Source organism: Haemaphysalis longicornis, unplaced genomic scaffold, assembly GCF_048455015.1.
Source record: "Haemaphysalis longicornis isolate Haplotype H1 unplaced genomic scaffold, Haemaphysalis longicornis Haplotype H1 scaffold_7, whole genome shotgun sequence".
In the NCBI taxonomy this organism is placed as follows: domain Eukaryota; kingdom Metazoa; phylum Arthropoda; class Arachnida; order Ixodida; family Ixodidae; genus Haemaphysalis; species Haemaphysalis longicornis.
The window spans coordinates 7732400-7746039 of NW_027526422.1; the positions used below are offsets into that span (position 1 = coordinate 7732400).

The 13640-nt window shown below is 48.8% G+C and overlaps 1 protein-coding gene across 10 annotated transcripts in view; it reads left to right on the forward strand.

The window, feature by feature from the left end:
• Positions 1-13640, forward strand: part of Mi-2 (chromodomain-helicase-DNA-binding protein Mi-2 homolog) — a 68172-nt gene that overhangs the window by 13820 nt on the left and 40712 nt on the right. For 9 of the 10 annotated variants that reach the window (XM_077675854.1, XM_077675858.1, XM_077675863.1 and 6 more), the window contains exons 7-12: positions 254-430; positions 7783-8055; positions 8623-9342; positions 11046-11246; positions 11677-11814; positions 13428-13549. In XM_077675854.1, the coding sequence (XP_077531980.1) occupies positions 254-430; positions 7783-8055; positions 8623-9342; positions 11046-11246; positions 11677-11814; positions 13428-13549 (1631 nt within the window). The remainder of the gene's footprint in view (positions 1-253; positions 431-7782; positions 8056-8622; positions 9343-11045; positions 11247-11676; positions 11815-13427; positions 13550-13640) is intronic. The other variant, XM_077675864.1, reaches the window with a different exon arrangement.

Here is a 13640-nt window from a genome sequence, read left to right on the forward strand (position 1 = left end):
GTCATCGTTCTAGTGAAACGATTTATTGGATCTAGAGGCCCCTTAGGTCAGTCAGCTGCCAATCACACAAACACGATTCTGTGACATCGCGGAGAAACTGCCTGAAAGTGTCTGGGTAGTCGCCACCGCTCAGTCTGTTCTTTTTTAATATCGGGATTATTTGTTTGAAGCTTGCGATACGATTTGTGTCATTGTTGCTGGGACGAGCGAGCCTTTTTAGAGTGAACCGAGCCCCCCGTCCTTGTTCTTTCAGGAGGGCGAAGGCATCCAGGAGCAGGAGGAAGACGAGCACATGGAGTTCTGCCGGGTGTGTAAAGACGGTGGCGAGTTGTTGTGTTGTGACAGTTGTCCTGCGGCCTTCCACACCTTTTGTCTGAACCCCCCTCTGAAAAACGTCCCCACCGGAAAGTGGAACTGTCCGCGCTGCTCGGCAAGTGATCTCCTCCTTCCTCTTCTCTCTTCTGCTCTCCTTGTATCCTCGCACTCGCTCACTGCTTCTCTCCCACAGTGGGCGCATAGTGCACTGATTCGAGATTTGCTGCAAAATAGAATTGACTTCACCTGACATGCCAGACGGTTTAAATGTCTGCCGCTTATACTAATGGCTAACAGACTGCCTGAGAAGAGCTGTGCGCCTTTGTTGCAAAAATTGTCCCAGCCATGATCAACCTCCATAGTTAATTAAGAAAGTATCGCCTTCTTTTTTTACTTTTTTTTTTAAGTCTAGCACTCTTTCGTTGCAGCAATGCAAAATAGTGTTTGTGCTCCTACAGCTTAAAAGCATGGTTACTTGCCACTGTGTATGGCGCCAACTCTCTTCAGCTTGCATGTAGCTGCTGATGTTGATGTGTTGCTTTTTTTTTTTTTTTTTTTCCCAACATTGTTGATTCAATAAGCTTTTGAAACTGAAATGATACTTGCACAGCTTCGTGAATGCTAGGCAATCTGAGCCTCATGTGTCTGAGATGGTTGTTGCAACTACAGTGCTCACAGCTCAAGGCTGCAATGCAGGCTGCTTTGTGCTACATTTTGCTACCAAAATCGAGAGGCCTGCTTACATTGTTTGCAGTGCTTGGCTCTGAGTTTGGTCTTTCGGCAGTGGTTTTTCTTGCACTCGTGCCATGCACTGCACCAACTGCTTTTGCCTCTTTCACTTTCATTATTGAAATGCTCACAGTTGTAGGGGCTTGCAGCTGACTAATATCAAGGCCTTCTCTAAAAATGTGCAAAGCTTTCTGGCAGTCAGTACATCATTTTTCTGGCTTTTACGTTTAAGATAATCATTTTGAGTGGTTAGTCAAGCTTAGTGCTGCAGTCCTGACAGTTTACTGAGAGGAAAAGTCATCAAATTTGACAGTACAAAACTGGCTTCATATAACTATTGCCTATAATCTATATGTCAACGCTGCTGCATTTACTTGAAACCATTTCTGGCCGAATACAGTCAAACCCCGCCATAAGGAAATATTGCGAGTATGAAATTCCCGCAGCAACGAAATATTTTCAGGTCCTCGGCTAACGTCCATAGAAACCCATGTATATCATATCTCACGGCCATGAAATGTTCTTGGAAAACGATCCCACGTTAGCAAAATCCAGGAGGCAGCCTCGCAGTGACGCCACCAGGGGGCGACACATGTGATTCATGGCACGTCTTTGGCGTGGGCTACACTAGCTGGCTGCACCATATGTGGCAATCGGCACGTTTGCTCTCAATCAAAGGTGGAACTTTTTATCGCTACAAGATAAGGCAGCCATCATTGCCCAATTCAGTGGTCCAAGTGAAAGAAGGGAGGATAGCGCCGACGAGTTTTGAACCGCCTGCAGCTCAATCTGCCATTTCGAAAAGCAAGAACGCCACTGTTCAATGGTGCTTGTGTGCAAAGCAAAAAAAAAAAAACTGATAGCTGTGGCCTTTCTGGGCGTCAACAAAGTGGTGCTCACTTAGTTTTGTGGACAGCATTGGAACACCGAGGTGCCACTGTCTGGCAAACTTCGAGGCTGAATTTCGCTTGCATGCTCGAACATACCGTAAAAACCCACGTATAGTCCGGGTATAGTCCGAGTATACGCGGGTCTGCGTATAGTCGGACCCGCGTATAGTCCGAGGTGTAATTCGGGAATAGCAAATGCGAGAAAAAACGTTTTCACGCAAATATAGTTCGAGGAAAACAGAAAAATGCATTTATTTACACACTTGCGTGCGCACGCGCGCGCACGATTAGTCGTCGTCCTCGTCTGACTCACTGTCTTCCGAATCTCCCTTGTCCAAAATGTCCTCCCACACCACCTCATCCTCCGTGCCATCAAGCGCGTTTGAGATGGAGCACTTTTTGAAGGCACGACAAACGAGCGCCTCGGGAATGCAGGCCCACGCCTCGGCGATCCACGAGCAGAGCAGAGCTGGCGAGGCCCGTTTCAGCCGTCCGGCAGGGGTCACTTCTGGCTCTCCGGACCTCATCCACTCCTCCCACAGCACCTCATCCTCCGTGCCATCAAGCGCGTTTGAGATGGAGCTGAAGGCACGACAAACGAGCGCCTTGGGAATGCAGGCCCACGCCTCGGCGATCCACGAGCAGAGCAGAGCTGGCGAGGCCTCTTTCAGCCGTCCGGCAGGGGTCACTTCTGGCTCTCCCGTCCTCATCCACTCCATATACAGGCTCCTGCTGTGGTCCTTAAACGGTTTATTAAGGCACACATCAAGTGGCTATAGATCATCCCGCCCGGGATGACGACGAGCTCAGTGCGGGAGTCGCACAGCAGTCGTTTCACGGAGTCCGCCAGATGACACCGAAACGCGTCGAGCACAAGCATCGATGGGAGCCCCAGCAGTGCTCCGGGCCGTCGACACCACACGGACTTGATCCAGTCCAACACTAGCGACTCGTCCATCCACCCCTTGTCCTGGCAGCGGACGACAACATTTTTTGGGAACGTCTCCCCCTTCGGCAGCATCTTTCGTTTAAACACCACATAGGGTGGCAGCTTGCGCCCGTCTGCCGTGCAGGACAGCATTACAGTTACCCGCGTTTTCTCGTTTCCAGTTGATCGCACGGTAACTTGCCTGGAGCCTTTTTGATGCACCGTTAGAGCCGAGGGCATATCCAGGTACACAGGCGTCTGGTCAGCATTGCCGATCTGGCCCAGCTGCTGAAAGGGGACTGCCTTTCGCAAAGAAATCACGTGCTTCTGAAAGGCGACAAGCAGCTCTTCGTAGCTTTCTGGCAGCTTCTGCGAGACCGACGTACGCCGATGTAGGGAGAACCCAGTGCGGCGCATGAAGCGAGACACCCAATGCTTGCTTGCCTTGAAGTCCGCCCGCTGAATGCCTTTGTCTCGAGCGATCTCCCTTGCCTTTGCCTGCATCAGCTTGATGTTCACAGTGAGTTGTGCAGCTCGTTGCTCCCGAACAAAGTCCGTCAGTTCTCGTTCCACGTCCGGAAACGCTCCATTTTTCGGTCCCCGGAAACTTTTTCTCTTGCCGCTGCATGCAAAAAGGGCTTCCTTCTGCTTCCACCAACCGCAAATGCTCCGCTCATTCACGCCAAACTGCCGCTCCGCGGCACAGTTGCCGATGGTTTCGGCAGCAGAAATAACTTTCCTTTTAAAGGCAGCCGAGTATTGCCTGCGTGGTCCTGACATGGCTTACAATCACGGAAGTAAAATCGTGGCCGTCGTGATGTGCGCCAAGTGATTGCAATGGCCACTGTTGCTCGCCTGATGCACGCCTGTACCTGTAGGTCTCTAGGACTAACGCCACTAACGCTACCTAATGTAGAAGCGCGCAGACACCTGATAATGATGATAGCACCAACCAATGCCGAAACCAAAACTGAATTTGGGCCGAAACTTTTTGGGATCCGCATATACTACGGGGCTGAAATTTCGCACCCTAAATTTTAGAAAAAAACCCCGGGCTATACGCGGGTTTTTACGGTATTTATGCCGAGCACCAGGAAGAAAAATGTGCAGAGAACATTACGATTCGCTCGTTCTTAGGCGCACGTCTAGCAATGAAGCACTTCTTGTGCGAGAGCAGGGCTGTTAAGGTACTGCAAGGTAAGGCTTGCAAAGGGATATAACTAACTTTCGAAAACAAATTTTCAGTTTGCGGGTGATTTTCCTGTCATTTGTTTCATTCCTCCGGTAACAAAAATCCCGCAAAAGTGAATTTTTTGGCTTTTCATGGCGGTTTCGTTATTGCGGGGTTCGACTCTACCATTAAAATGCGCAGTTGTACGTTGAGAAATGTTATGGTAGGTACCCTTGCGTTATTGCAACATCGAATGCAACGCGACAATTTTTTGTTGTATGAAGATGGTATTTCAGCTTAGGGTGGTTCTAAACTGTAGGGGAGTCGCTGACAGACCGCCCTGTAACATGTTTTTGGCCCCGAGTGATATCTGGGGCTTGTTGAGAGAAACTTCTTTCTCTGTTTACTTTGCCCCCTGCCCCGGGGGGCTCGGTGGCGAAGGCGTTGTGCTGCTGAGCCCAAGAATGCAGGTTCGACCTCGGTCGCCGTGGCTGCTCTTCAGATGGAGGCAGAAAGCGAAAACACCCGTGTGTTGAGATTTTGGCTCATGTTAGAAATGCCCAGGTGGACAGAATGCCTCCCACTTTGGTGACCAGGTGTAGCTTCAGCGTGTTAAACCCCATTGTCAATCAATCAGCTTGTTCCCGTACACGTCCTGGCCTGGCCTTGCCTGCATGGTTTGTCTGTCGGGTGTTGCACGTCTCCCTGCCTTGCTTCGTCCCACTTCTGCTGCTCACGGCACCAGCCTCACCGCAGTCATGCTCACAGTCTCCCCGACCTACAAGTTCCCCCGTGTCTGTATGTTCAACCCCTGCTCCTGCTTATTTGTTTTTTCTCTGGAGATGCTCTTAGATTCCACATCGTGTCGGTTCAGTTGCTCTTTCTGTGTCACGCCTTGAAGGCCTACTTTGCGCAACCATCCCGTACCCTTGAACAACTTTCCACACACTTTCTTGAATATTCTAATTTTGGGATTTTTGGCAATGTACCCTGCCTGTGTGCTCCTTTCTTGTTTTCAGGTGTAAACTTTTTCCGCACCTTTGGATTGTGTCTGTTTAAAATTTTTTCCCAATTAGTGATTGAATCGACTCGGAAGCTGAACATTACCATTTTTGGTAGCTGTTGCTTTAGCGAGCATTTTGTCACCAATACAAAAAATGATGGCTTTCAATTATCTTGCTCGGTGCCTGCAATGTAATTGTTTTTTGTCTTGTTTTGGTACCTCCTTGTGTTCTTGCCATGGCAGAGTTGGCCTCTGCAGTTTGTTACCCTTTCTGGTGCATTTGGGTAGCTTGCTGATGGTCTGACTGCTTGACAGTTGGTACTGGGTGGCAAGTTAGTAGTGGGCAAATCGATGCAAGGCGTAATGAGAGCGCGCACATGTAGACTGGGGCATTTCTGATTCTCGTGCTGTTAAAGGAGCCATGAAGACAAAATACAAGTTTGTTTTATTCAAAAGATTTCGTATTATATAGTGCTTCCAGCGCTTGTCCGGATACAAACGATGCTTTATTCACTGAGAAATGAATCAATTTAGGTTAAAATTTTGATTTTCCCGCCAAATCGTGTGTTTTCGTGGTCTGCAATGACATCACAGAAACTGACTGCTGTGCAGTCGATTCCAAAGCCTTATTTACTGTTAGTGAACCTAGATGGCGCCACCATACCATTGGAAGCAGTTTTCTGCCTTGGGTTTGTTTTTTTTACCATATTTAAACCTGGCTTGTTTTTGTTCTGGGAGAAAATAATAGTTTCGGCAAACATAGTGCTTGCTCGACAAATATGGCCACGCAAGACGCCCTGCTTGCGTCAATCGGCCAGTGTCATCTGAGACAACTCAAAGCCCCGTAGTGCTGTGCAGCTAAACAAAGCGTAGTGCGTGCAGTACCAGTAGCAGTACGCATCAGTACTTCTATGTTTATGTGTGCTTTCTTAACTTCCACTGTTTGTCCCACCATTCTTGCTGATATAAGAAGAATGCGTGCTAAATTTGAGCTCAAATAGCTCGTTCGGTAAGCTTATAAGCTGTGCCTAATTTGCGTGTGCTGTTGCCAGCCTCCGCCAATCATAGAGCTGGCTGCTATGACATCGTAGGTTCTTTTGTGGGAAATGAGCTAGTGGTTCGCATGGCCATCCCCTTTTTTCCTGATTATATCGCTTATTAGACGAAGTTTACTTTAAAAGTGGTGTCAGTTTGATTCTAACGAGGCAATCTTTTGAATGAACCAGAAGGGAAATCCAATCGAAACACGAATTGGATTTCTTATCGTAGGCGGCACGTCACTGTTCTTCTTTTTTTGGCCTCCGTTTTTGATGTTTCCCTTTCTTTTTCCCCTCTCTTTGTGCTCCCAGACTTGTTTATAAGCGCTGGAGCGGCAATGAACTTTTTGTTGAAAGTCAGCGCTTGTCCCGTCTACTCCTCGTCCCGTGCTTTTATTTAGCGCTTGTTTTCCGTGTGAATGAACCAAACTTGTGTTTTGTCTTCATGGCTTCCTTAAGTAGCATCCAAAAGCAGAAGAGGCTTCCCTGTTCCTTGCAGTTTTTTCTTTTTTTCATTAGTGTGTACGTGTGTCTGTGCATCATTTCCAGCTTCAGTTTGCATTGTTGGCCCTTTTCCATCCCATGTAACAGGTTACAAATTTTCTTGTATTTATAATTTAATGCTTGTTTATATCCAATTCTCGGTGGTTTCTGCATCACTCAGAAAAGGACAAAAACGGGACTATCTTGCGTCCCATTTTTGGTCATTTATCGGCACTACAATTCATGCCTCCATAAATTGGGGAAAGCAAAGCTAATGAAACAGGACATTAATGTAAAACATTTATAAAACGCACAAAAAAATTTAGTGTTGTTCTTTTGTAGCGTGGCCATTACAGTTGCTGCTGGAATGGTGCATGCCCGTGCAGGTCAAGATTTTCTACGCTGTATTTGGCATTAGCCCTTTCGGCCCTGGTGGTGTCGGTGCCGTCACCTAAAAGTCCCTCTAGCACATAGGGAATGAAACCAAAACTGCTAGTTTTCTGGGGGATTGTCCTTCAATGATGCCTATTGCGATGGATATAACTGTTGTTTCATTTTAGTAGAGCTGGACGCTACAAAGAAGCAGCAGCTCCGGTGAAGACGAAATTACGACATTGAGGCGGAGAAAAATGGCGGTCTGAGTTTTATTCCCAAGCTTGTAAAGCTATAAATACATGCACTACAAAGCTCATTTTTAGTTTGTAGGTTCGTGTAGTCATAAGGTTTAGGAAAAAATGCAAAGGTGATGTCTCTGCTCAACATAAAATTTTTAATTGCCAGATTTTGTAATTAATTGCCTCATTATAAAATCTGTTATTATTTGCACTTCCAGCTCCATTTTTATTTGTGAGCTTATGGGAACCTCAAGTTTGGGAAAACACACAGAAAACATTGTTTTGCTTGAAATAAAAAAAATTGGGATCAAAAGGGTTAAGAAAACAAAATTTTGAGGCAATGAGCAGAGGTCTTGCTTTATTTTTCTAATTATTATCCAGACAGAACGTTTTTTTGTAGCCAAGCAAGTGTGCTGGAGTGTCCATTTAGAATACGGTCTCTCTGCAGGGACGAAAATATTTAATTTGCAGTAGGTGTGCCTTTAAGAAGGGAAATGTATTTGTTTTCCACTTTCCCGCATTTAAGATCATGCCTTTAGGCAGCGGTACAACTGCAGTGGCAAGGGGAAGCTGGGCTGACGCTCTGTCCTCTGTCCCTGCGGCCGCCACCAGGTGGAGCCGCTCAAGGGCAAGGTTCAGAGGATCCTGTTCTGGCGCTGGGCCGAGGTGAAAGGTGACGCAAGCGGCGACGCCAAGAAGGAGGAAGGCGGCAAGGCCGCCGAGGACAACAACGCAGCGAGCAGCAGCAGCAGCAACAGCCAGGCGGGGCCATCGACGTCCCAGCCATCCACCAGCAAGAAGCCGCAGCCCAAGCCCTTGAGGGAGTTCTTTGTCAAATGGCACGACATGTCCTACTGGCACTGCTCCTGGATCTCTGAGACCCAGGTGGGCCGGCCCCCCCCCCCCCCCCCCCCTCTCTCTCTCTCTCTCTCTGGTCGTGGTGGTGGAGTCGCTAATGACAACGCATTTGTGGATGTAATCGGCAGATTGATAATTATGCGTTTTGAAATGTATTTTAATAGGGCAGAAATTTGTTAGAATGTGCGCTTGAACGGGACTACTGTTCAAGAAAGGTCAATGTTGGAGCAGGGCTCTGTCAAAGGGGCTTAAGGTTGATTGAACTTCAAGAAAACCAACACAGCTGCCCGTCAACTTTCTACGAACAGTGCCTGTTTCGTGCTGGTGACTGTTGCAAACAAGTTCTATGCTTTTCGTGTGCATAGGAGGGTTATTCGTCCCTATGAACAAGTGCTGTGCGTTGCAAGAGAAAGCATTTAATTTTATGGAGAACTGAGTAGGCAAAAATAGTTGTTTGTTTTCATGGCATTATAATTGGGTAGACCAGCAGTTGCACCATTATTTTTAAACATTGTGGTAATGGGGTTGGCTTTTGCAGCGCTTTTGCCTATCACTATTCTAGGGAATTTAACTGATTTTTGGCCTCCCGCGCAGTTGGAGGTCTACCACCAGCTGATGTTCCGCAACTACATCCGCAAGAACGACATGGATGACCCGCCGCTGCCGGACGACGGCTCCAACGGGGGGACCAGCGACAAGAGCAGCCGGGAGGAGAAGCACGCCAAGGACAAGAACTACCAGAACCTCGAGGAGAAGTACTACCGCTACGGCATTCGCCCCGAGTGGCTCCAGGTGCACCGCGTCATCAACCACCGGGCCCTGCGTGACGGCTCCACCCACTACCTGGTCAAGTGGCGCGAGCTGCCCTACGACCGGGCCACCTGGGAGACGGACGACCCCGGCGAGTTCGAGATCCCCGATCTCCAGAAGGCCATCCAGGACTACTGGGACCTGCGCGCCGCCATGGCGGACAGCGCCGACCAGGCGCCCGCCTCCAAGAAGGCCTCGGGCGGCAAGAGCAAGTCCAAGGGCAAGAAGTCTAGGGATCTCCGGGACGAGGACTCCCGGGGGGGCCGGGGCACCCCGACGGGGGGGGAGCGGGGCGGCGGCCCCGTGGTGGACCCCAAGCGCAAGTACGAGACCCAGCCGCCCTTTGTGGTGGAGAACGACAACGAGCTGCACCCGTACCAGCTGGAGGGGGTCAACTGGCTCCGCTTCTCGTGGGCCAACCACACCGACACCATCCTGGCCGACGAGATGGGCCTGGGAAAGACCATCCAGACCATCGTCTTCCTCTACTCACTCTTCAAGGAGGTGCGCGCTCCCCTCCCCTTCTCTCAAGAAGGGCCCCGTGATTACTCGGATTGGTCGTTGTAGTATACAGTAGAATCTCGATGATACGAATCTCGCGGGACCGCGAAAAATATTCGTATCATCCGAAATTCGTATGAACCAACACAGACCAAAAAATTGAGCGCTGAAAAAAGTTTTCGTTTATTTCTTTTCTTACTTTCGCGTGAACAAATCCGTGATTTTTTCTGCTTTTTTTAAACCCCCACGTCACAAAGCAGTCCTTTCTGGAGCGCGTAACGCAACGCTTCGCCTAGATTCGCGCTTGTCTCCTCACTCCCGGTGTCCAAGCTCGCTACACGCCGCAACAGTCAAGCGTGAACCGCGTGGTGCGTTTTTGCACGCGATTCGCAGGCCTCGGCTTTGCGCGCGCTGTATTTTCACGGCCGCATTGACGATTTCGCGCCCGCGGTATCGCCTACCTCGGTCAGAAAAAGACGCTGACGACTTGCGAAACGCTCGAGACAACCCGCGGTGGCTCCGCCTGAGATGTTTAGGCTTAGCACTCCGGCAGATATTTTATAGGCGCTTTCACTACCGGCGCGGATGGTGTTTTATAGTACCGTTTTCGCCAACGTTATCAGCTCCTTTACTGCACAAGAAACTTCGTGTCTGCCTTGAGTGGCATTTTAAAGAGCGGCTAGAAGCAGTCGCTCAAGCGGCCGTGCCACTTCGCGGCCGAAGCCGCCGCCATGTTGCCGCCGCCGGCAGCGGCGCGCGCAGCGTGCGAGAGGTTTCGCGGCGCGCAAGGGGCGTGCGGGGCGCGTTTTCGCGAGCAGAAAACAACAGCCCGACCGTTTCCGGAGAAAAAAGAGTGACAAATGGAGAGAGAGAGAGCCGTCACTTGCTTGTTCGGCAGTCGGGCGCCTCGCTGGCTCGTTCGTATCATCCGCCGGGCCGCGCAGGTCCGTTCGTAACAGCCGAAATTTTTCCCATTGCAAACAATGCAATTTTGCCGGGACTTTTCAGAAATTCGTATCATCCCGAAATTCGTATCACCCAGAATCGTATCATCGAGATTCTACTGTAGTTCACTTTCTTGTCTGCGCTGTGCATCCATCTCAAAAACCATGCGTTCTGGTTGAAATTTGGTACCGTTAGAAGATAAATTTCCACAAGCCAGTATACACCATGCAGTGACCCCGAACAATGAACAATGTCATCATCATCGTTACACTGTTGCTTGGTACTAAAGAGATAAAGCTATTTGTTTGCAACTACATGGGATGAAACCGTGATTATGGATTTTCTGTTGTGCTCCGGTCAAGACCACATTTTATAACTAGTCAGCATGGGTAGGCAGACCTCTCTCTAGCTTCTACTTGCCAATAGTCGGGGTTGGTTTTATTAGAGTCAAAAGTCAGTTTGACTTGAGTCAGTAGTGTGTGTTAAAATTAAATGTTTGTAGGGCTGGTTTTATTAGAGAGCTATGCATCATTTGTCCTAATACTGTATACAACTTTGCCAGAGTTACTGCTGAAAGACTTGTTTTTTGCACAGTGTGCTGAATGTTCAGACTGTCATGGCGTGTGCTTATAAATAAACTCAGCAAGGATGCCAGCCATAATCGCCTGTGTCAGGTGTGCTGCAAGTGGGTGTGTGTGGCAGTTTCGTGGTGCTCATGCCCTCATCTGTACTCTCCCTGGCTGTTGTCGTGGTGGCTGCAGGGCCACTGCCGTGGTCCGTTCCTGGTGAGCGCCCCACTGTCCACCATCATCAACTGGGAGCGCGAGTTCGAGGTGTGGGCCCCCGACTTCTACGTGGTGACCTATATTGGGGACAAGGATAGCCGGGCCGTCATTCGAGAGCACGAATTTTCTTTCGACGAAAAGGCGGTCCGCAACCCCAACAAGGCTTGCCGCATCAAGGTGGGTGTCCTTTGCTTGGCTTCCACAGAGTGACTGGGTACAGAAAGAAAAGCTTGCAGCCGACTCTCGCTAGTTCAGCCCTGCCGCCGCAAGGGAGTGTGTCATTTTCGTATGAGCAGGGAACCGCCAAGTAGTCAAGTGAAGTAAAATGAGCCTTGTGGACGTGTGTTGGGGCTTGCAGTCGGGTGGAAGGCAGAATAGAGGAAAGGGCAGCTCTGGGAGCATGAAAATTGTTCTCACTAAAATGGGACTGGCAGCATCTCTGAAGTGTCTGTTAGGCTTTGCACTTGAAAAGCACAGTTTGCATTGGCTGTTCTTGCCTGAGTCCGAGTGAGCTTTGAAATGGCATCGAGGTGCCGAGGAAAGAATGTGAAGTGGCTGTGTCACCGTCCCAAGTTGTGTGTGTCCTCCCTCTGTCTCGGCCATGCAGAAAGACTGTGCAGTCAAGTTCCATGTGCTGCTGACATCGTACGAACTGGTGTCCATTGACGCCACCATTCTGGGCTCGGTGGATTGGCAGGTGTTGGTTGTGGACGAGGCGCATCGGCTCAAAAACAACCAATCCAAGGTGGGTGCTGGGTGCTTTTTATTTCCGCTCATTACGCGCAATGCCGGACAGTCTCCTTTGCACTCGTTCATTCATTTATTTGTACTGTCAGTCCTGTTTGGGCTGTTACAAAGCGGGTGAAGAAAAACAAGAAACAAACAGATAAACAAGCCTCGACTCTCAAAGCATGTCTCAGATTGGCAAAGACTTATGAAGTACACCTACTCAAATAAACCTCTATTGGTCCTCAAAAGGCTGTTGATATAAAAGAAAAGCTGGCCTCGATCTATGAGCTGCGTGCCTTGAGCCCCTGATAAACTTGGGACAGCAACTGCTAAAAGTAAACAGCCTTTCATTTGTCACGTGGAACTTTCGGTGGGACCACTGTCGGTACATTTAGAAATTCAGGGAAACTTGCACTCACGCGCAAGACTTGAATGGCGAAGCTGTTGTAAGTGAGCGTTGCCGGACACGTAGTTAAGTTTCAGTATCATTGTTTACTTGCATAGTTGCGGTGCTAGTAACGTTGTCACATGCATCGAAAAGGTCGCTGTCTTAGCGGTGAGTGGTGGATGCAAAGTCACCCTGAGCATTATAGATTTCCACCAGCTCAACTGGCGAAGCTCACACTAAGTTGCGCAAGGCTTGAGCCATAGCAAAGCTGCCGGATTTTTTCATGCGTGAGCACTGAAGGACACATCACCACCCATTTGTACAAGTTTGACATTGTTTATTTACATGTTCCGTCGTTGCTTTGTACTGTGCTTGACAACAGCGCTGTTGTTGCTGAAGCCACTGTGCGAGGTCTTGGCGGTCGCTGCAAGGCACCTGCTCACAAGCAATTGTTTCTTCGCTCTTCTTCTTTTTTTCTTTTTCTTTTTTTACTGCGCATGGAGGGAACGCTTGGCGGTCGCCGTGGTGCATGCATTCACAAGTGCTCCGCATTTTCTTGGTATTTTTTCCGGCAACACTGAACTTACAGCTTGTACAGAAGGTCTGCTATTATTTGCTTTCTTTTTTAACTGTATGTTTAAAGATGCACGAAGACATGTTTTGAACATAGCAAAAGAAATTGTGTAGTGTACTGGTGCAAAGTATAACATATAGTGGGAAACCAAGTATAACAAACAGTGGGAAACCCACAGCCACTTTACAAAGTTTGCAACCATTTTCCCTTGCTTATTTAGAATCCACGCTATCAAATGGCATGTTTATGCGTCATTGCTGCATTTGTCGTACGTAGCAAATTATAACCTCTGTATTTGGACAAACACAGTCCGCCCGTTGTCAGCTCACAGGCAACGGGCTTTGTTGACAGCCTTAGTTAGTTAGTGTAGCATGCAGAATGCTTACCTGCTATCGTTTTCATCTGAGCTTATCTTTTTGTTTTCATTCAAGCTGTCTTGTCACAAGGCCTGGGCCCTGCTTGTCAAATTACGCATGCTTACTGCTCGAGTGCAAAACACTTGTGGTCAGCAGAGGTTTCTGTGCTTTCCCAAAGCCTCTGTGGGCTCGCCGCAAAGTGTAGCTGCTGCAACTGTTTGCAAACTCAACACGTAGGTCTTGGCACATCTTTTTCTGTCTGGTCCTCGTCTCTGCCATGCACTCAGTGCTCTTCTTTTTCCCCTGTGCAGTTTTTCAAAGTGCTGAACAACTACAAGATCGCCTACAAGCTCCTCTTGACTGGCACACCACTGCAGAACAACCTGGAAGAACTTTTCCATCTCCTCAACTTCCTGAGTCCACAGAACTTCAAGTATGTCGTGACCCCCCCCCCTCTCATTCCGGCAGTTAATTCTTCCTTTTTTGTTTTAGCTTGAATTCTCATTGCAGTATTTTGTCTGTAG